We start from the raw sequence: 23,391 nt of genomic DNA, 5'->3' as shown, positions 1-23,391 counted from the left end.
ACTCAGGAATATAGTAAAATGGAAAACAACTAAAGTTGTACCATGCTTCTGTTGATCCGCTGAACGATATCTGGGGATGTTTCACCTGTTTCTATATGTTTCAGAAATTACAAGTATTAAAAACCACATAGAGACCAGACAATAGAGTGGGACTCTCAGAATTTATGGAGAAATTTAAGTTTGAAAGCCATTTGATAAGTATTTTAGAAAGAAAACTACCTGTTCTCTGTTGAGGATTAAAGTGAACTGCCTTAAGAGATGAATAACATCGTTGAATCTGTTAAATATGTGGGAAATGTGCATAACACAAAAGGTGAGCAAAGTTTAAATTCTATGTGGTGATTGAATAGAACTGGCAAACTGTTTAAATATTTTTTCTCTCTGTTCTCTTTAGTCCAACCACAGAAGATTAGTAGGGCCCAAAGAAACAATCCTCGAGTTTTAGAAGCATGCAAGACCCCCTCTTTATTTGGGAACAAAGACACTGAAGAGTGCGACAGGAAGCGGGCTACCTCGCTCATTTTGTTTGAAGAGGCAAGCTTGCAAACGCTTAAACATCCAGGCATCATATTTAAAAGAATATTTAATGGAATGAACTTGTAATTTTCTTTTTTTTACCAATTGTAGCTGTCCTCGAATGAGCTGTAAATGGCCAACTTTATTGTTGTGATTGTATTGCTTTATTAAAACGCATGCCTGGTTTTTTCATGTTTGTATTCTTCTGTCTCAACAGGTAGATGTAATATTTGATGACGATGCTGGATTTCTAAATGCAGTTAAGACCTTCATGGCAACTGCAAAACGGCCAGTTATACTCACCACTACTGGTTAGTTTTTGTGGTGTTTTTTTAAAAAAGAAATTTCCTTACTATTTGTTGATGATAAGAGTTTATTGTCATATATTTAAGTACAGTGTACAGATTTGGGGAGATTGTTGCTTGTTTAATCAGTACAGATTAAATAACTGAGGAAAAAAGATAAATAGGAAAGAATAAATATTCACAGTTGCAGTTGGTGCAAAAAATATTGTAATGTTGCAATAGCACAAACCAATCTTTGATCCTGGAGTTGTGTTGTGGTTAGGGTTGAAGAGCCTTTTTCAGTTATAATTCTTCATGCAAGGTGATTAAACAGTCAGATGGCAAGGATGGGATGATTCTCTGGCCTACCCCTAATGAGTTTCTCTTTATTCCTTTCTACCTGTAACAAATTATTTTAATCAATTTACTATAAACTGAGTACATTTCCTTGTGATTTCTTATGATGACATAAGATCTGCGAGCACTGAAATTTAAATATGACCTAGATCCCAAAATGTATTTTATCATTGATCAAGATGTTAGAATCTAAAGACGCATGAGACTGCAGATCCTGGATTCTGAAGCAAAAAACAACCTGCAGGAGGTATTCGGCAGGTCAGGTAGCACCAGTAAGAGAAAGAATTCTCCCACTGACACTGTTGGACAGGCTGAGCTCTTCTAGCAGATTGTTTTTTTTGCACTTAGAATCTATCTTCCAGTGTATGGGATGGTATTGTATAAAACTGGTCAAATCTTCAGATTGTAGATTATGCCCCAGCTGGTTTGAGTCCATTCTGGACGGCAGTCTTTAAGAAGTTTATCACAGTCATACTGAGGGTGGAGTACTGGAAAAAATAAAATGATACTAGAAGTAAAAGATTCAATTATGTAGAAGGATAGGAGGGCTAAGGAGCAAATTGGGTTAAGATTTGAAAGGGTTGTTGAGGAAGATTCTGGTGGAATAATTGGGGGTGTGGACATCAGCATTCAAGACCAGAGGTATTGAGTGACTGCTGCCTTTCACCGTCTTGTTTAAAATTTTTAATTGTATCTGTTTAGAAGGGTGTTAAAGATCCTGAATTTCATTTTAATGATAAGGAAGGAAAGGGGAGCTTGTAATTGCACAAACTTTCTGGGAAGCAGCTAGAGAGGAAAAGAATCACTATAAATATATTGCCTAATAAATTGTTCTCTCAAGCTGGAATAGAACTTAGCAGCCCAGTTTGTGTGTCACCATTGTGATCTTATGGTGCCCTTAAGCAGTTTTCCTTTGTTTTGTCTCATTGAGTGACGTGTACAGGTAAACGATCCTTTATCCGGACATCTAAAATCCGGAAAGGTCCAAAATCCGGCAAGTGGGGACCGGCGGTTGGGGGAGGCGGCCAAGGGAGACTGCCAAGTGGCTGAGGGACCAGTGGTCGGGGGAGACAGCCGAGGGACCGCGTTTGGGGGAGACAGCCGGGCAGGCGACTGGAAGGGGTTGGGGGTGGATACAGCAGCACAATTCGTGTGGGCTTTCCGAAATCCAGAAAAATCCGAAATTCGGAACACACTGTCCCCCAAGGGTTCGGGATAAAGGATCATGTACCTGTACCCAGTTTCCTTGCTGTCTCACTACTATACCACAGATGTGATAATGTGGGGATGCTACAGAGCTGGTTCTTTCCCTCTTTTTGTGAAATCCTCTCTAGCTACTTAAATATTGGATTTCTTAAACTTACTGTGCCTTGTATTTGCAATTGTTCCTTAGATCCAAGCTTCAGTTTAATGTTTGAATGCTGCTTTGAAGAAATCTGTTTTAAAGTGCCATCTCCAGTGAGTTTTGATTTTTGTTTGATTTGTCTGATGAAAAGACCCTCTGGTAAACTGAAGTTCTTGGGTGTCAAGGCTGATGCTCTGTATTGACTAATACTGGTATGAATTAGTCATCACTACATGTAATGGTCATTGCTTGAAGAATAAGAACAAGACTAGTGCCAGGCTTCGGTCATTCACCAAATGTTGCCAAGCTCAGAACTGGAATATGTAACCAAAACCTAATCCATCCATCAATTTGTTTTCTGGCATCCTGCCAGAGAGCAGTCAGGAACCAAAGCCCTGTGTGTGGCTTACTTCCTTGCTTCAGACTGACCTCTGTTGTATTAATCCCTCCAGCCCCTCATGCTGTTGTCACTAGTAAAATAACTGGATCTCTGTGGAACAATGTTTATTTTCCCCTATAACTGAACATTGTGAATTCCAACCATTCTCGCAGTGATGCTCCTTCTGTGATGAATGAGTAAAATTACCCAATAACAGCCATTTTGGCTGGTGCTTGCAATATTATGACAGGCAGCCTTGCCCTTATTCTCAGGAATGTTTGGATAGAAACAACATTGATTATCCAATGTTTCACCCTTGTGTAAACCTTAGTGTTCTGTTTATGTTCCAAACACTAGGTAAATATTGCCACCTACCTTCAGCTCTTGTGTCTAGCTGAAAATTTAAGGACTGATGGGAGGGATCTCGCTATGCTCCTTGCTCTTAATAAATGTGATATACGACAGAGTATGCTCTACCTGCAGTTCTGGGTGAGAAGTGGTGGCGGCCACAAAGTGGACATGTTTCTCCCTGCAGATGGTGAGTGCAAAGTGTATAGCTGACTCATTCAGATGGATAGTCTGCTCTTTTGCTGGAGACTGACACCCTGGTACCCTGGTACTCTTGTTAGTAAATGATTGAAGATGGCCTAAAATTGTTGCCTCATCAACAAAAGGGAGTCTAGTTCTGTTTGGATTCATTGGAAATCAAGTCCCATCCAATTTAAAGAAACTGCTAATGTTTTGTGTGAATTTGCTCATGCAGAAGTCATCAGAATAAAGCTCCCTAAACCAATTTACCTTCTGAAGGTTTAGCTAATTCATGTGAGCGTTGTGCTCAAAATAAAGCAAACTTTGTCATATGCTGTGAAATTCCCTTCAATATTCCTCTCGGTGACCCACCTCACTGACAAAAGACAAAGGAGGAAAAACCCAACACCCAACCCCAACCAACCAATTTTCCCCTGCAACCGTGTCTGCCTGTCCCGCATGGGACTTGTCAGCCACAAACGAGCCTGCAGCTGACGTGGACATTTACCCCTCCATAAATCTTCGTCCGCGAAGCCAAGCCAAAGAAGAATTCCTCTCATCTAAGGTCAATTGGAATCGTAGATATTTATGTCACAGAAATTTGGCTGGTCAAAAATAGTTGTTGCAGCTACTTCCAACACTTAGTCCGTAGTCTTGCAGATTATACTTCCTCTGAGGGAAAAGTTTAACTGTGATGAGGGTTTATGACTCCATCATCCTTCCAGAGAGTGAGTTCTGGATTCTCACCAGATGGAGGAAAAAAAAATTCACCTCTACCTTTTTATTTCTGCCTCCTCTCTGTTGACCCTTTCACACTTGGCCTCTCATTGTTCAATCTACTTTGATAAAATATCCCCAAACTCTGCTATTACATAGAAAAACATTCCAACATATGATGATCTTTTGTCAGGACTTTCAACTGTTCTGACAATATCTTCCATCAGTGGACTCTGTACCATCTCCAGCATTACCACATCGTCCCTGTGATCTGGTGACCAGACTCCTGTGCAGTATTCTAGCTATTTCTTTGCTTAAGTTTTTTACAGTCCTAAAATTACCTTCCTCCTTTTGTCATTTTCTTGCCCAATAAAGGCAAGAATCCCATGCACATTCTTAACTGCCTTAAAGCGTATCAACACGTTAACTTGTGTGTTCGTGTGCCTTTGGGCTTTCAAACTACTGACTTGCCAAAGGGGATTCTGGAGGAGAAGAAAAAAAAGATGGCTACACTCCATTTAACTACTGAGAGCTAAAATTATTTCAGTGATAAAGAATGGAATGGACGAATTCGATCCTGAAGGCCCTGTATATTGTTTGGAACATAGCCAGCAATGTTTTCAAATAACAATTAAACATGTTGAGTTTAATTTTTAAAAATACTGCAGAGCAATTAGATCTCAAATAGTGCTATACAATTCTTAGCAAGACTATTTTTATTTGGAACATTTTTAATGGTAGTTAGTGTCAAATTATATTGCAGATGAGAAAAATGCAAATATTGACTTTCTCTGACTGCAAGGGACACTGGGCAATTTCTGCTGATGGCAATTTGTTGCATTACGGCAGACTAAATGCAATTTCATGTAATATGTATGTTTTATTACATGACAATAAAAGAACCTTGAATTATTGTGGACCTTGTAAATTATTACGGGCTTGCACCAAATGAATTGATAAATTTGTCTTGCCCAGAACTTAAAAGTATCAAAGGATTTCAAGCCCAAACCAATTATTATTGCAGAAGATGACAGGTTTCCAAGTCAGCACCAAGACTGTAGCCTATTAGCTCAAACAGTTTGTGGTTTCATCCATCTCGGAGTTGCTTGTTTCAAATTTCTGAGTTTAATAGCAGGGAGAGTTTGAAGGAAAAGGAATAAAGATATCAGCACCTGTTTCACACAGCACATGGCACAGGCTGTATTATTATGGGCTAAATAGCGTCCATGCTGGTAGTAATCTGGAGGAATGTGTGCTCCAAAATCCCATTGATCCTCTAGCCTACTATTTATTGTGTATTCCTTTGTCTTACTTCCCACACTCTCTCCACCCAAGTGTATCACCTCTCACTTTTCTGAAGTGAACTCCATTTGCTGCTTTGTGTCCATACTCTGTTAGGATCTGTGGCATTCTTCTTCACCACCGATGTGCTCAAATTTTATGAATTGTCTGAAAAATGTTCCAATTATTACCCCTATTGTTGGGGTGGGGGGGGGGGGGGGGTGGGAGAGAGAGAGAGATTCTAAATCCTGCAAAACGCCAATGTGTACAGCCTGCCTGTCCCTAAAACACCTATCAACCATTATCCCTTGATTCTTGCCACTGAACCAATCTTGGATCCAAATTCCTACCTTCCATTGTATTTCTTTTCTATTTTGTAGCTTTTTCCCATGTGGAACTAGCTGCCTTAGAAGTTGCACCATGTAATTTTCAGCTGCTTATAAGGCATCATAAATTGAAGAGATTAACAATGTTTTTTGTATATACTAATATGCAACCTTATTGCATAATTATATATTTATAGTTTATTTTCCCTTGTTATGGAAATACAGTCATATTTACGTTCTGATGTTCATTTTGCCATAAACCAAAGGCATGGGTAGAGTTCCGATTGTCCCTGAGGAGGAACCAGTCAAGACTACAGCAGCTGCTGAAGATGCTGTGGAGGGATTGTCGAAGGGCAGCTCCATTGTGAAAGTGCAGGATATTCCCAAATGTAACACCGGATGTGCAGAGAACCTGCTTGGCATCAAAAATAGTGCAGAACCTTCAAAAGGCTTCTTTTCTATGTTCAAGGTAATGGCTCCCCATTGACACTTGCTTGTTTGTTGGAGGTTTGCATGTGAACACTGGTGGGAGAGGACAAAGGTTGGCATTTGCAAAACTATTCCAATAACAAGGCAATGGAAAAGCAGGATAGAACTGGCAGTGAGCAGGTTATTGGGCAAGCGAACTGAATATTGTTAGAGCCACTCCCTGACTTGTGACCTATGTGACTTGCAATCATCTGTACATATGACCCCAAAAAATTGCAGTGTGCGTACACTAGTGCCTGTGCTATAAGCTCGCCAAAGAAGATGGCGAGCAAGAAGAAAACCCATCTGCTGATAGATCTGGCAAGACACCAAGGAAGATGCTCAATTTGGAATTGAAGATGACTTGATTTACAACTTCTCCTGCCATGCTAACATACTTCTGAATTTTGTCCATTTCTTGATACGACTGGTTGGTCAGAGTGGAACTTGGATGTATGTCGGGGAATATCTGTATTGGTTCAATTGAACACAAGATAGGGAAGTTAATTCAGTTCTAGGACATTGGTGAGACTACACTGTATGTGGTATTGATCACTTGGGGATAAACATTAATTAATTGGATACAGTTCAGAGAAAGTTGATAGTTGAAAAGGGTTTGTTGATTTTGCGGAAAGGTTGGACTGGTTAGACTTGTAGCCATTGGAGTTTAATGGAGTGAGATAAGATGATTAATTGAGGGGACTTGGTTGGGAAGATGGAGAGAGCGCATTTCCTCTTGTGAAATGTGCTAGGACTAGTGGTCACCTCTTCAATACCAAGATGAGGTGAATTCTTCTTTCAGAGAGTCATGAGTCTTTGGAATTCCCTCAAAGGGCAGAGGAAGCGGTCTTTGAATGTTTTTAACCAGAGATAGATGGATTCTTGGGAGACTCAAGAGTCTTCAAATGCTGGACTAAGGTGCAAAAATACAAATCTGCTGGAGAAACAGCAGTTGACCAGCATCAATGGGAGAAAAAGAATGGTTACTGTTTCAGGTTGGAACCCTTCATCGAGTAGAATCTTGATCAGCAGTGAGGGGAAAGGTTACAATCCAAACAGTGGGCCAGGGTCAAGGGGCCAAGTGACACTCTCCAATTTGTCTTTTGGTGTGTAAACTGTTCAATTGTCACAAGTTCAATTGTCGGGCACACAAAGCCATTTGTCCCCCAATTGAATCTCCAGCGCCTGCCTTGAAGATCAATCACAAGAATCCTGGAGAGAGATAGCATGGAAACAGGCCCTTCCTCCCACTGAGCCCATCACCAGCAAACAGTCACTCATTTGCACTAATCCTAATATTAATCCCATTTTATTCTTCCCCCCATTTTCAACAATATTTCCCAGATTCTACCCCTCACCCACACATTAGGGACAATTTACGGTGGCCATTTACCAGTAGCCTGCAAGTCTTTGGGATATTGGAGGACCCAGGAGATACACACACTGCCACAGAGACGTGCAAACTCCAAGCAGACAACACCAGAGGTTGAGATGAAGGCTGCCCAACTGTGTCTTGTGTCTTTGACCAGGCCTCGTTCTTTCCCCCGTTTTTCTGCAATCTTTTTACTTTGAAATATGATTCTAATTCATGTGTTTAAATTTCTATTGATAACTCCATCCGCTATTATTTGGAAAGTATTTTGCATGATGTTGAAGAAAGATTTGTTGCTTCTGATTCCTTTTCCAAGAGCCATTTGAAGAGCTGATTGCTATATGTTTCTGGCAGGTTCATTGTTTCTCCCATTTAGTGAGCTGCGAGTTGGCCTGTTTGACTATTAGTGCCCCTCACTGTGGAAATGAGCCAAAGCGCTTGTAGGCAGGTGGACGCGAAGCTCAGCTGTGAAAAGCGCCCATGTTACTGGGTGTCAAAGGCTGACACTCAGAGGCAGCTGGCCTATTCTGGACCAAGCGCAAGAATACAGAATAGGGAGTGGGCCACGCAGCCCCTCGCCTGCCCTGCCATTCAGTACAATAAAACCTGTCGTTGCTGCCGCCTTGCACACTGAAAGACACCGGATCTTGTAACTAAACCTGTGGTTCTCAACCAGTGCACAGTGGGATGTCTCCATGTTTGTTCTTTAAAAATGTCAAATAAAATACTTGAAATTAAAGATGTGTCTCTTGCAGAGCTGCCTTTGATTTGAAAATATTGCTCAGTCATGGCCACTCATGGGTCCTGGCACGTTAGGCTGGAAGCCAGTGGGCCTGAGACCGAAAAAGGTTGAGAACCACTGAACTAAACCAACAGGGATGCTTTTGTCTAATATCTGTATCGAGAGCAGTCTGTGGTGCAGACCGTCTCAGAAGCTGCATTATATACTGGGAAGGCTGCAGCCAGTCTTCTATTTGTCTTGCCAATCTGCACCTGTACAATGTGTGATTTGCTTTACAGCAGAACAACGTCACCCTGGAGCAATGGCAAAGTCAAGTGCAGATCCTTCTGGAGTTCCAGAGGCGGCAGCTAGACTTCGTATTCAGTAGCCTGGAGTTTCTTCTGCCTCCACCACTGCGACTCATTCCTGATCCAGAAAAGGTGCTTGGCCCAACCTTCCACAATTCCAAACAGAAAGACGGTGATTCATCAGCCAAGTCTAGCCCCGTGAAAACCTCTGGCCGGATAAAGCGCTGCAGAAGAGCTATCATGTTTGATGATAGTGACTTGTTTGACAAAGAGCTGAATAACAGCAATGAACTTGTTACTTTACCAAATGGAACTTCTACCTCAACCTCCGTTGCTGAGAAGTCGCCAGGAAGCCAGGAAATTGATTCCTCCATCGCCATTGAGAAGCAGCCAAGGTCGTCAACAGAAAAGGAGTGCTTGGAGTTGACGTCCTCATATCTCAGTTCGATCGCCGAATTCTCAGATAGTCTCTCGTTTTTGGACAGCTGCTTCAACAGACGAGGTCATGAGAGTGAGGGTTCATGTGGGCAGGGCAGTTACCACTGGGCTACTGCAAAGATTAAAAATGGCATGCTGGATGAAAAGAGACTTGATCCGAGAGACTGGTGGTCCTTCCCTGGTTTTGGAGAGACTAGAGCGGCTGTCGAACTCTTGAGCTGGAATAAATGTCGGTCTCGGATCCAACAAGCCATGGACTTGTCTGGCACCAAGTGCACAGAGACGGGGAAGGAAGTGGTGGAGGAACTTGTCCTTCGTGTTCCAAATCACCAAAACAATAACACATTGTTCACGGATCTTCTGCACTATCTTGACAGGTGTGTTTGTTATAATTTTACATCATTCTTCATCAATGTTCTCCATGAGCCCACTTCCCCTTATTCATATTTAACTGTGATGAGGAACATTTGAACATGACACCACAGTGTGTAGAACTAAACTGTTCTGTAATTTTTGTTTTGAAGGCTGTCATTTTATTCATTTTGTTGAATGTCTGGAACTGATGTGTAGGTTTCCACTCCCCTGACAGCTCAAACTTCAGACTGTTGGTTTTTCTATTTGCCTACTAGTTTGCCTCTTCCACTGTCTTCAGCCACTTGGGGTCTGGAAATTCTCCCATCCAGAATTTACAAATCACTACCCAAGAATTTGAAATCTGAAATCAAATACACTCACCGAATTTATATGGGGGTAGGGGAATTTCTTTTTGACCTCTGGCATATGGGTAATTATTGTTCATGTGTTTAAGCAACAGTATTAGTCGGATAACTTCAACCTAAATCTTTTGTTGCTTCATTTTGTCATGTGTGGAAAATCCTGCTGAAGTTATCTAGTCTTGGATCGAGCTGCCTCTCTTCTGCTTCAAGAAACAATGCGTTTCCAGCAACAATTATTAGAGCTTTGATAGCAATTAAGTCTGAATATCTCATCCAGATGCTAAAGTAGGTATTGGGAGCAAAGCTAGCAAAATCAAGTGGTTCTCATGCTAAAATACATTGCCCATTCTCTCCTCTCCTTTCCCCCGCCCCCACCCCCCAAAATTGGGTGGCATGGTTAGCGCTACACTATTACTGTGCCAATGACCCAGGTTCGAATCTGGCGCTGTCTGTAAGAAATTTGTACATTCTCCCTGTTTCTGTGTGGGTTTCCTTCCACCCTTTAATAAAACATATAGGGGGTATTTGGGTGGCATGGGCTTGTAGCCTGATTTTTTTTTAATTAAATGATTTCTTTACACAAGTTAACTTGAATGAGTTGTCATTTTGAAAATCAAAGAATATTACACCTACACTGACGTGTTTACAGATGCCCAACATTTCAACTTTGAATAGAGTCAAAACAAAGATTCCCGGCAGATCCTCCACTCAGATCAATCAAGTTTCCACGATTCTGCTTTTGTAGCAGATTTCCAGCTGATGTTTGCTTTTCAAGAAAACTGGAACCTGGGAGGATCAGGCTTTCTTTTCATCCTTGGAGCAGACTGTTGTCAGACCAGCACAATAGGTTCAGTTCTTCAGCATGAAATTGACAACCAGTCATTTTAACTTTGCAAGAATTCTGAGAGTGTTAGTCTAAAGATGTGTGGTCAAAAATGCAGCCAAAGCAAACCATTTTGTCTGACACCTGAAGAAAATAAATGCAATATTAGGTAGACTTGAAAGGGACTATTTCTCCCCAACCCCTACCAGCACCCCTGAGCTGAACATTGTTTAAATGCTAACGTGTATTTTCTTGTCTTTCAGCACTGCATCTAAAAGGACTGATGTACTAAAAACTGTATTCTCCAACAGCAAAATGCTTGTGAGTCTGGGTAACCGACGAGCAAGTGCCTTGGACTATTTGCCAGCTCTCCGCACTATCTGCAGGGCAGAGAAACTGAAAGAGCAGGGCAAAGCAAAACGCAGGTATGGATCTCTGCAGCTTTGTTCATATGCTTTGTTTGAAATAAACTTGCACTAGCTAAGGAGTATTTTTGGTGCACATTTCAAATTCCCCTCTGATTGCAAGGGTTTATCAGCTTGCATCAAATGGATGTACTTTAGTTACATTGTACAATAAAACCCCCAGTATTCAGCACCTATGGGAATTGGTAGATACCGGATAAGTGAATTTGCCGGTTCCTTGATTAGCAAACTAACTGCAAGGTGGCACCAATTTTAAACTTTTGTTTTTACCTATTTATTTCCTGTGATTTTTTTTTTTTTTTGCCGGTTGCTTGAATTCAAAATGACAGGTATTTTACTGTACCTTGTACAGTGAGAAGGGTTCTTCTATGAGAGGCCTAGCAAGTCAACTCTAGCATTCATATAGTCATACAAAGTTGCAGGCCAAAAGCACTGATATGGAACATAAGGTTGAAATGAGAAAGATCAGTATAAGAACTGTCTCTGTTGGCTGCAGAGAAGAAACTATGTTAAAGCATGTTGGTGCACACTTTCATACTCTTAAGCCTTCTCTCTGATAGGAGGAGGCAGAGGAGAGTGTGTCCAGGGTGGTAATGGGTCCTTTAGAATGTTGGCTATCTTTCCTCAGCAGCAGAGGTAGTCAATAGAAGGGTAGGAGGTTTCTGAGCTGCATTCACCATAGTGTACAGGTGGGGTTCCTTCCACAGTTTATGATGCATTTTTTTTTACCTTAACATCTTGCTACAACTTTCCTTTAAATTATTTGATTCTTTAATGACAGTGCTTTCACAAGGCTTCTGCCACTATTTTCTTCTACTTGCTCTAGCTGACCAGTGTAAGTGTACACATTTGCACAAATGTTAATGTCAGGCCATTATGTGCTTCATCTTACATTGGCACTTACTAATCAACTGTCTCTGTCTCCCAACTCTACCCTCAGTCTCTGCATTACCTGTCCATCCTCCTTTATCCCTCCCGTCCTGTGCTAATTATACTGGCTATCTTCCCTCTGCACTCTGGCTTGGTGAAAGCTTCTGACCTGAAATATTGACCATTTCGTTTCTCCTACTGGTGCTGTTTGTCCCACTGAGTTCCCTTAGCAGCTCCATATTCAAGCATATGCAGTCTCTTGTATTTCTATATACTTCATATCCTGTTATCAAAATATTATGTTATGATGAATCCGTCACAAATTAGACATAACTATTCCCACCTGAACACTGGAGCTCTGATCAACCTCTGAGATATTTTAAGATCATGTTGTTGCTAAGTTTAACTGGTGTCTTGATGGACTGGAGTTATTGCACTGAGCTGCTATTAAATGGATTAATTTCCATGCTGTGCAGTGACAATCAACTATCATTTGGTTTTCACCCTAAAGTCCAGTTAAAATTTTTAACACTTGAATCCAATAACAAAACCTGGAAATGTATTTCAGGTGGTTTTGAAAGCTCCGAGATACTTTGTGACTGCTTCACAATCTTCCCATTGGAAATTACTGAAATTCAATGATTATTTATCCAGTTAAACAGAAATATGTGCTGGAGAAACTTAGCATTAGAAATTGGAATTGTCTTCTCCTGACAAAGACCCAGGCTCAAAATTATGGTTGCCCTTTACTTCCTTTGGATGCTGTGTGACCTGCTGAGTTTCTCCAGCACATTTGCGTCCAGTGCCCAAATTTAACCAGGGTTAGTAATCGACTGAAATGGATGACATGGAGTATGTGGGGTCAGAGTTCAACTACAATAATGTGAGTCCATGCTTCTATTGGTGGTGAATCTACAACTGGGGTGCTCTTTGTGTTAGCCTCAATTTGAAGAAATTTGTATCCAGATTTGCATCTGCCTTCTCTTTCAGTGTTGATGTGTATTTGCTGCATTCATTTTAAATGCACGCTTAAAAGGGGAAAAAAAATTCCTTTATTTTTCAGGTTTCTGCACTATTTGGATGGTGTACACCTGGAACTGCCTAAAAAGACTCTGGAAGCTCTTGCAGCTGATTTTCCCTGAGAAAGTGATTATTATTTGTACAGAAAATTACTATACATTTGAAAGACAAGACTATCTTTGGGATATTTTACCCCAATCTTTTGGTACTTGTCATATATTTGTTTGTATTTGTGCATGCATTAATATTTTTGTACAGTAAAGTGATATGAAACTTTGTAGAGGAATGGTGAATTATCTTAATTTAATTGCTGTGGACAACCACATATCTGCTGTCGAAGAAGGTACAACCCAATCCAAGATGGTTACTGCAATACACAACGATGCTGGAGAAACTTGGCAGGTGTGCAACATTGATAGGTTTTGTGTGCAAGTCGGTGGGACCTGCTGCGTTTCTCCAGCACTGAGTATTGCACTACAATACTTTCCTGTTTGCAAGATGGTTATTTTTTGGATGAGTCTATTTGTAATACTTGTGGAGAGTAGCTTTTGCATACATCCTCTACACACAATCTCTGTGATTAGAGGGTGTTCTGCAGGATATTAAAGACAAATAATTCTGGCATGCACACACTGCATTCCTGATATTGTCACTAGATAGTAAGCAGGAATATGAACCCCTAATACAACTTTCTTCTGACTTTCCTCCCCTTATGGTTTTGGGAATAAAATGTTTGAATATTTTTGTGATTAACCATCTTCCCCACTTTGATTCATTCTGCTGTTCTCATCTCAACCAGTCCAAAAATGTTAGGCAATGTTGTCAGGTGGGTGTTTTCCTCCTGGAGGGTTGACTTTAAGCAGCTTATGACAAATTTACTCTGCAAAATAACCATCTTGTAGAGGGGAAAATATTATCTGAAATTGTGATTCATTGTTTTCCACTTAAACATTTAAATTCCCATTTTATATTTCAGAAATTTTATAAAGAATTAAGTGTCCCACTATTATCCAGTGTAATTGTGCACCCTGTTCTGACAAACTATGGAATTAAATAAGTTGTACCGTGCAACTACAAACTCTTATTATGTAGAACAAAATTCTTTTAAGTGAAGCATTACTCGGGAACTCTGTATATTTTTGCCCTCCAATTTTCAAAAGATTAAGAATACAGTGTAAACACAAAAAAAAAACAATTGAGTTTTGTGGGTGATTTTGGGTGGTTAAAACTGCTATGGGTCCTTCTAACGTCAAAGACCTGCAGCCACCAATCATTGCTGGTCTGAAACAGTGGAATGAGCCATTGTTGGAGACAACAGGACAAGTAGGATTTAATTTTTCGCAAAATAAATGTTTCCATTTTATTTGCATCATGGTGGAAGCCATTTAAACTTGTGCAACCCAAATTTACCTACAACCCTCATACATTTTTGGAGGGTGGGAGAAAACCCACACAGACATGAAGAGAACCCACAAGCACCTTCCAGACAGCAACGGATTCGTACCCAAGTCGCTGGCACTGTATTAGCATTACACTAACCATGCTGACCTTGTAAATAAGTTTATAAACTTTTTATAAACAACCAGCATAGGGGCCTATCCTGAGCAGTGTTGAAAAATAGAGGAATTAAGGGTTGCAGGGTAAGAGGAGCTGTCCTCTGCCATGGTGTTACTGAATGGCAGGCAATATCCCAGGCAATTTGACTAATTATCATGATTTAAATTATGGCTTTTTATTTAATGTGGTTGAGACTAACTGGAGGTGGACTAGGAATCTGGAGCAAAGCACAATCTGCTGGAGGAACTGGATCGAGCCGCATCTGTGGGGGGATTAAAAGGTTGATGTTTCAAGGCATCACCCTCATCAAAACTAACTCCTTTAGCTGACAAAAATAATTCTGCCACTGGTTTCAATGCTGAATTTCCAGTGAAAATGTTTTTGCAAATATTTCAGTACAGGGCAAGTGTCCAAAAGTTTGTTCAAGGAGGAAGTTTAGAGTTGGGATGTAACTGAAGGCAGGTCAGTGAGGGAAGGATTGAGGAAGTCAGTGGATGAACATTCAAAGAGCATGAGAAGATTGGAAAGCATTTCAAGATGGTGTTCCACAGGAGTATTGCTCAACATGTGCTCATCCTAGGGTAGGATCCTACCAATCATTTCCAACCCAACAGGTCCACTCTAAACCCAACTGCTCCCAACCTGAAATGGTGGCATTTTCCCTACTGCATCCACGTTGGTGTTAAGCAGAATCGGAGGATCATCCAAACCCGGATCAAGTTCTGCAGTGTGACAGCATGGGGACAACCCAAACTCCACTGGGCTTGGATCAGTCAGGTAGGCTGTGTTCATCACGCAAGACATGAATAACCAGTGAAATCGTTTAATAATAAATAAGCAATCAAAGCAAAAGAAAGGGAAATGGACAATCACCCCACTATAATATCTTAATAGAATTTTACAGATTTGAATTTTGTAGCACCTTTCACACCTGAAGGCATCCATCAGTGTTTCTCCATCCACTGTTACTGCTTGACCTGTTGAGTATTTCCAACATTCTGTTTTTATCCCAAAATGTTTCATAGCCTGTGTTGAGGAGTGAAACCAAATATAATATTGTTCTCCATTGAGTTAAAACCCAGTAACGGGGCCAAACCGGCCAGCACCTGCACAATGTGGGCACATTAGTATAATGTTGGTATTCGAGAATCAGGGATTCACAGACGAATTCACCATCCCCTGCTGAAGGGGTCAGTTCACAGATCAGGTCACATCCCATCCATGACTCCCTCCCCAGTTCCCTGTCTGCTACTCTGGCTGGGATCACTGACTATTCTTTATCTTCCAATAGAGGCTGCTCGACCTGCTGAGTTTCCTTCCAGCAGATTGTTCATGGCATCAGCAGTCTCCTGTGTTTCCAGAAATCACAGGGTTTGTAACCCAGTCTGGTCAGTAATGAGTCTGGTTTTACACCAACCCAGTGAAACAGATTAAACCATGAGCTGTTAATCTGATCCCTGTCTCCAGACCCTTTATTCCCAATTCTCAGCAAGCCTCAAAGGCAGAGCCAATTCCTATCGCAGCTCTTGCCAGCTACAAGGAAATAAACCAGGAAACTGAAATAAGCCTTGCAGGAGAACGTTTAAACAAAGGCTTTCGGTTCTGTGAACTTACTCAGTGGAATCTCCCAGCCTGGAAGGTCCCAAGATTCACCTGGAACTGCGCCATGTGGGGGCACTGGCTCAATGGGAAACATTCTTTCCTTTGAATCAGAAGGTTGTGGGTTCAAGCACCACACTAGTGACTGAAATGGATACTCTCACTCCCAGTGTGACACAATACAGCACCAAGAGAGTGTTGGACAGGCAGAGGTGCCAAATTTCGTGAGGTGTTAAACCAAAGCCCCATCTGTCGTCTCACGAGATTGTTATAACCAATATTTAATATCACCACCATAAACAGGGCTGGGAGGTTGAAGTTTTAAAGAACTGGAAATGGTACCACTGTAAATTTTGAACATTCCAACAGCAAACCTGACCCTCTGAGATTGTGTTAGCGTTCTAGAGTTACAGGAAGGTGAACACAAGACTCCAGTGAGTCAGTGAATGGGGACATGAAGCAAGTTGTAGAAACTTTCCTCCATGAGCACCCTGGATGCCAGTAGCAACAAGATTAGTCCGCTCCAACAGTCATGACTTTTAAGAATTATTATTGAGAAATTCATAGAAGGCAACTGCTTGTAACAAGGCATCACACAGTTCCTCTCCACGATCCAGTCCCGCTTTCTCAAACAGCCTCCTGTAACGGGCGAGTGTCTCTCGGGGAAACATCACCCGGGGGTGCTCCTGTGTCACTGAGTCCACCATCAGCTGCTGCACCAGTTCCCTCCCGCTGGTGCGGGCCTCCCCCACCATCAGCTGAAAGTGTTTGCCGATGGCCGTGCGCACCACACTCAGCACCCTGTGCTGCCGCTCCTGTGGGAAGTGCGCGCCCAGCAGGCCATAGAGCATAGCTTCGACCGTGCGCAGGTGCAGGGTGACGGGGTACAGGCTAGTGTTCTGTACAGAGATGCTGGGCCGCTCCAGGACGAAGAAGTCTGCCATGGGGAGCTTTGACACAGCTGTGGAAATCTGCCAATGTGCAACAGATTACAAGCATTCGCAAAGTGGAAAGGAGAGATCAGGTGCAAGCAGAGAGATTTAGTTTAACTTGGGCATCACGTTCAGGGCACACATGGCATCACGACTAGCGTAGCAGTTAGCACAACGCTGTTACAGCGACCAGGGTTTGAAACCGGCACTGCCTGTAAGGAGTTTGTACGTTTTCCCCATGTCTGCATGGTTTCCTCTAGGTATTCTGATTTACTCCTACTATTCAAAACATACGGGGGCTGTAGGTCAATAGGCCGTAATTGGGTGGCATGGGCTGAAAGGGCCTGTTACTGTGCTGTATGTCTACATTTAAAAAAAATAATTTAATTAAAATTTGTTAATGTGGGCCAAAAAAGTGAAGGCTGTGGAAATTGTCCACATAAAGTTCAGTAAGGCCTTTGATAAGGACCCACGTGGAAGGTTAGTCAGGAAGGCTCAGATGCTCAGTATTCATGGTAAGGTAGTCAACTGGATTTGACATTGAGAGTGGTAGTGGATAATTGCTCTTAGACTGGAGGCCTAGTGGTGTGCCTCAGGGATCAGTGCTGGATTCATTGCTGTTTGTCATCTATATCAGTGATCTGAATGATGTGGTAAATTGGATCAACAAGTTTGCAGATGACACAAAGATTGGAGGCAGTGTGGACAGTGAAGAATGCCTCAAAGCTTGCAAAGGGATCTAGAGCAGCTGGAAAAAATGAGTTGCAAAATGGCAAATGGAATTTAATGCAGACAAGTGTGAGGTTTTGGATTTTGGAAGGACAAACCAAGGTAGGACATGTACAATAAATGGAAGGACACTGCGGAGTGCAGTTGAACAGAGGGATCTGGAAATACAGATACATAATTCTCTAAAAGTGGTGTCACAGGTGGATAGGGTGGTTTTAAAAAAAAAGCTTTTGGCACATTGGCCTTAAATAAATGTTTTGAGTGTAGGAGTTGAGATGTTATGGTAAAGTTGGTCAATACACTGGTGAGGCCAAATTTGGAATATTTTTGTTCAATCTTGGTCACCTATCTACAGGGAAGACATCAGTAAGATTGAAAGAGTGCAGAGAAGATTTACTAGGATGTTGCTGGGACCTCAGGAACTGAGTTAGAGGGAAAAGTTAAACAGGTGAGGATGTTAATCGCAGGAATGTGAAGATGAGGGGAGATTGGATAGAGATACACAAATTTATGATGGTATAGTGGTTTTTCCATTTGAGGTTAGGTGAGACCAGAGGACATGGGTTAAGGGGAAAAGTTTAAAGGGAATATTAGGAGGAATTTCTTCACACAGAGTAGTGGGAATGTGGAACAATGGCTGCCAGCTGAAGTAGTGAATCTAGGCTCAATTATAACATTTAAGAAATATTTGGACAGGTAAATGGATGAGAGAGGTATGGAGGGATATGGACTGGGAGCAAGTCAGTGGGACTATGCAGAATAATAGTTCAGCACAGACTAGAGGGGCTGAAGGGCCAGTTTCTGTGCTATAATGTTCTTTGATTCTAAGAGTCCCATATAACTCTAAATAGCCTTTCTCAAGCAGCAAGTTCATCCATAGCTGCAAGCAAAACTCAAAAGCTGCAGGCCATCAGCCACTGATTATATACAAAATATTCAGAGAGGGAATTAAACTAGAGATGAGGCCACCTGGACTACATGCAAAGAAAAAACCCTCATCCTTCTGGAGGAAAGGGTCTCTCTCAGTCCACCAGGTCCTTAAATAATCATGGAATATCTAGATCTCAAGAGAACAGCAGCCTTATAAAAGGTCTGACTGTCCAACTGACGATTAATGCCAAGGTAGGAGACAATGGGACAGAAGAGCAAGTGCGAGAGGAGGGACAGGGAGCAAAGGAGAAAGATTTTGCGATGCACTCACCTCCTCCAGGTACAAGGAGGGCTGGTAGGGACCCTTCATGTAGCGGTGACTCTCCTCCTGATTCCAGTCCAGGACTGTGAGATTCCGATCCACATGAGCCCAGGCGATCCTACGGATTCCAAACACTATCGACACGATAGTTTTTGCAGCCTGGCAGAAGAGGAAAAATTTATTCTGGTACAGTTGTCCCCCTCAGTGTGGCTGTGAAACCGTGCCCTGCATTCTGTACTGGATCATTCACCCACGAATTACCCACAGCTTTCCACACAACTCTTCTTTGGCTTGGCTTCGCGGACGAAGATTTATGGAGGGGTAATGTCCACGTCAGTTGCAGGCTCGTTTGTGGCTGACAAGTCCGATGTGGGATAGGCAGACACAGTTGCAAGGGAAAATTGGTTGGTTGGGTGTTGGGTTTTTCCTCTTTTGTCAGTGAGGTGGGCTCTGCAGTCTTCTTCAAAGAACTAATCCACACAACTAACCCACAGCTAACACACCCGGCCGAAGCCACGATGCTGAGAGTTCAAATGTGCCAACGGTACACTTGCACACCACGCCTGGTGCATGCTCCAGTATACCAAATTATGTACTCCAAACGAACACCAGTTTGTTGAATCCAGTGATCCAGTGCACTAAATGTGCAACCACTATACTATACCCAATATACCAATTAGTGAATCTAAAATATTAATGAACAAATGTTTAGTGTACCAACTGGAAATGTAGTGTACTGAATCCAGTGTACCAGCCGTACACCTAGAATACGGAATCCAGTGTACCAGGCATACGCCTAGAATACGGAATCCAGTGTACCAGCCGTACACCTAGAATACGGAATCCAGTGTACCAGCCGTACACCTAGAATATGGAATCCAGTGAACCAGCCGTACACCTAGAATACGGAATCCAGTGTACCAGCCGTACACCTGGAATACTGAATCCAGTGTACTGACTCCACTATGTACTGTACTCCATAACTAGTATACAATTTTTAGCCCTTTGTGATTTGAATAAACAAACAAGAACATCCAAGTGTATAATTTAGCTCCAGGGAATTGGGAATGGGTAACAGATTAATCCAGAGCAGACTCTTGGAGCACAGTTCCATGAAGGGAATTCCAAATCTTACCAAAAGCTGTTTTCTTTCCATGTCTGGTTTGATGAACCTGAGTCCGTGCAGTTTCTTTTCCCTCTTCTCTGGTTCCTGTAATGGGCTCAGGATTGTCTGGCACACTCTCATGATAGTTTTATGCTTGAAGAGGGGCACCTCCAGCAAGCCATGGAGCCGCGTGAACGGCCCGTGCCTGTTCCTGTGCTCCATGATGTTAGCGGACTTGCGACCCCGCAGCAGCTTGATCCCAGAGAGTTCCTTGTGTGAGGCGGTGTTCAGCACCTGCAAGATGGCTTGCCGCTGCTCAGATGTGTAGAGCATGTCCAGGTCTTCAGGATCAGGATCTGAGCGGTCAATGTGTCGGGACTCGGTGAGCGTGACGTGGCTCTCCTGGCAGTTGGTGCAGCAGATAAGGCGCTGTGACTGCACTGCACTGGGGAGCCTGGGTCGCCATAACACACACTGCGGGCCTGCAGAAACAGATGTATTTATGAATTGGTTCAAACACTCTGCAGTCCTTAATACATCACTCCTCTGCTCTCTGTTCTACCCCAGCTGTGGCATCATGCTCATAATCAAATTGTTCTATCAACTCACCCCTCCCTGAATCCAACAGAACATCTCCACTCCTGGCCTTGAGACCATCCCCAATTCCTGTCACTGCATTGTTTGTTGTCACATGGACTGAGATACAGTGAAAAACTTTGTTTAGGGTGCTATCCAGGCAAGTCAACCCATACTTAAGTACAGTAAAATCGCAGTTATCCATAATTCAAGGAACCAGCAAAAAAAAGATAAATAGGTTTAAAAAAAGTTTAAAATTGGTGTACCTTGCCAATTCATGCAACACGCAACCAGAAAATTTACTTATCCAGCATCTACCAATCTCCATATGTGCCAGATATCAAGGTTTTACTGTACAACAGTTCATGCAAAATAAACAGTACATTCTATCACCTTTATCCATATCTTCAGCTGTTATTTACACTCTATAGATTCCCCTACCTTGTTCTCTCTCCTTCTTAAGATGCTCCTTACAAATCCTACTCTTTGAGGAAGCGAATGGTCATCCATCCTAAACCCTGCTTAAAATTGTTGGCATCAAATCACATTTGATAATATTTCTGCTAACATCTTTAGAGGATTACCTCATTAAAGGCGCTAAATAAATTCTTTATTTCATTGTGCGAGGGGAAAGGGTGATCATAACGACAGAGATTTTCACTGAATTTGAAAATGATGGGAGTTTAATCTAAAACTATGGCAGTGGGATATTGGGAGGAATCGGAGCATTAGAGGAAACCATCCCACTTTTTTTTTTTCACACCATAAACCACATTGACCATGATACATACATTTTCCTTTTCAAATATATATACAGTGCCATTTTCTACCCCCCCCCCTCCCTCCTCCCATCCCACCCTCCCTACCTTCCCCCCCCCATCCATTTAAAGTACAAAATCTAAGATACATTAAACCAGTCAAACAATGTTGTCATTCAATAACCCACTCTCCAGGAGAATGTACAAACTCCATCCAGGTTGAAAATTGGACACTGGTTCCGTGCCATGAGAATGTGATATAGAACATAGAACACTACAGGCCATTCAGCCCTCAATGTTGTGCTGATCTATATATTCCTACCAAAAAAAAATTATATCCTTCCTACCTCTATTTTTATTTAATCCATTTGCCTGTCATTTAAGAGTCTCTTAAATGCCCCTAATGCTTCAGTCTCCACCACCACCCCTGGCAAAGCATTCCAGGAACCCACAACTCTCTGTGGAAAAAATCTACTCCTGATACTTACCCTACACTTTCCTCCTTTCACTTTGTACAGAGGTCCTTTGGTGTTTGCTACTGCCGCCCTGGGAAAAAGGTGTTGGCTCTCTATCTTATCTATGCCTCTCAGAATTTTGTAAACTTCTATTGTCTTTTCTCATCCTTCTTCACTCCTGAGAGAAATGTCCCAATTCTGCTAACCTTTTTTCCAATCCAGACAACATCTTGGTAAATCTCCTCTGCACCCTCTCCATTGCCTCCACATTCTTCCTATAATGAGGTGACCAGAACTGAACACAAAATTGCAAGTGTGGTCTCACGAGAAATTTATAGTTACAATATGACCTTTTATCTCCTACACTCAGTCCCCTTACTTATAAAGCCCAGCATCCCATAGGGCTTCTTAACTATCCTATCAAATTGCGTGGCAACTTTGAGATGGACGGATTTGGACCACAAGGTTCCACTGTTCCTCCACACTTAAGCATCAGACCCATCCAGTTTGACCTTCCAAAATTCATCATCTCACTTATCTGGATTGAACTCCATTTCCATTTTTCCACCCACTTTAATTAGGTTTACTAAAGGTGTGATAGATTATTTTGTGTTTTATATTGTATATAGATATACAAAAGGAGATAAATGTGGCTGGTTTTTTAATGTAGGTCACAAACAAAACAGATCTCATTTAAAATACTGGAGCTCTGCTCAAGGCAAACAGTCCGGCTCCGAGTACCCTTGCAAAAGCTCTGGGGAATGCTTATAGAGACTTCACTAATGGGTTGTTGTTTTGAAAAGCAACAGATAAAAGAACTCAGATTAGGTTCACAGCCGCAGGCTGACTGAGTGCAGTTTGCTGTTCTAAGAGGGTCATGTGGTTTTGCAAGCAGAGAGAGAGTCAAACAGGCTGAGAGGGATAAAATGAGAGAATTCAGTTCAGCAGCAGCAGTTGGACTGGAACAGGACAAGCTGCAAACTTGAGGAAAAACCCCCATTTTGAAGACGAGTTGTGAGTTGTAGTTCAGCCTGGTCAAACCCCTTGTGGTCCATACAAGAGGAGAGGTCTGGCTGTATAATGTTTCACTTGAAATAGGAAAACAAAATGGAACTCTGTGGTGACCTGAAAGAAAGAGGTTATCATCTGGAGAACCCTGATGGGGCAAGTTTCTCCCACTTCAGACACTGAAATGGCTGGTTAAAAGGAATCAGTTGTGGGTGTCCAGTGAACAACAAATCTCTCTCTGAAAACCAACAAGAACCTTCCTGAGCAGTAACCATTTACCTTTCAAGCACCAAAACCTGGTGAACTTTATAAATGCTCAATTCTGTGTGCAACCAGTACACTTGGAGGAATGAGAAGTGAGATTGGACTGTGAATCAAAGAACTTTTCTCAACATGCACACACATTATATACACGTGTGCTTAGAATTAGATGGGGGTTAAGTTAAGTTAATAGTGATAAGTTAAAGTTTGATCCTCTTTTCATGTTTAAAGATAATTAAAAGCAACTTTTATTTAAGTAACCATTTGTCTTGGCGAATATCTATTGCTGCCAGGTTTTGGGGTCCGTAACAAGGCCCCCTCTCCA

At 42.0% G+C, this 23,391-nt stretch overlaps 2 protein-coding genes across 12 annotated transcripts in view; one reads left to right on the top strand and one right to left on the bottom strand.

Annotated features, from left to right (window-relative positions):
* Positions 1 to 13,976, top strand: part of atad5a (ATPase family AAA domain containing 5a) — a 54,025-nt gene extending 40,049 nt beyond the window's left edge. For 2 of the 5 annotated variants that reach the window (XM_069929828.1, XM_069929827.1), the window contains exons 17-24: positions 395 to 534; positions 734 to 827; positions 2,551 to 2,615; positions 3,239 to 3,419; positions 6,000 to 6,202; positions 8,594 to 9,417; positions 10,843 to 11,004; positions 12,938 to 13,976. In XM_069929828.1, coding sequence (XP_069785929.1) covers positions 395 to 534; positions 734 to 827; positions 2,551 to 2,615; positions 3,239 to 3,419; positions 6,000 to 6,202; positions 8,594 to 9,417; positions 10,843 to 11,004; positions 12,938 to 13,016 — 1,748 coding nt within the window. In that variant the 3' untranslated portion in view covers positions 13,017 to 13,976. Of the gene's footprint in view, positions 1 to 394; positions 535 to 733; positions 828 to 2,550; positions 2,616 to 3,238; positions 3,420 to 5,999; positions 6,203 to 8,593; positions 9,418 to 10,842; positions 11,005 to 12,937 lie in introns of those variants that run through there. The other 3 variants (XM_069929830.1, XM_069929829.1, XM_069929831.1) reach the window with 3 other exon arrangements.
* tefm (transcription elongation factor, mitochondrial) overlaps positions 10,216 to 23,391 on the bottom strand; it is a 76,779-nt gene continuing 63,603 nt past the window's right edge. For 5 of the 7 annotated variants that reach the window (XM_069929844.1, XM_069929842.1, XM_069929843.1 and 2 more), the window contains 3 exons: positions 20,039 to 20,490; positions 18,913 to 19,062; positions 15,259 to 17,021 (listed from right to left, as the gene is read on the bottom strand). In XM_069929844.1, the coding sequence (XP_069785945.1) occupies positions 16,590 to 17,021; positions 18,913 to 19,062; positions 20,039 to 20,490 (1,034 nt within the window). In that variant the 3' untranslated portion in view covers positions 15,259 to 16,589. Of the gene's footprint in view, positions 10,724 to 15,258; positions 17,022 to 18,912; positions 19,063 to 20,038; positions 20,491 to 23,391 lie in introns of those variants that run through there. The other 2 variants (XR_011354834.1, XM_069929847.1) reach the window with 2 other exon arrangements.

Source organism: Narcine bancroftii, chromosome 3, assembly GCF_036971445.1.
Source record: "Narcine bancroftii isolate sNarBan1 chromosome 3, sNarBan1.hap1, whole genome shotgun sequence".
NCBI lineage: Eukaryota > Metazoa > Chordata > Chondrichthyes > Torpediniformes > Narcinidae > Narcine > Narcine bancroftii.
Note: the sequence above shows the minus strand (reverse complement) of the source record. Positions and strands in the feature narration are given on the sequence as shown.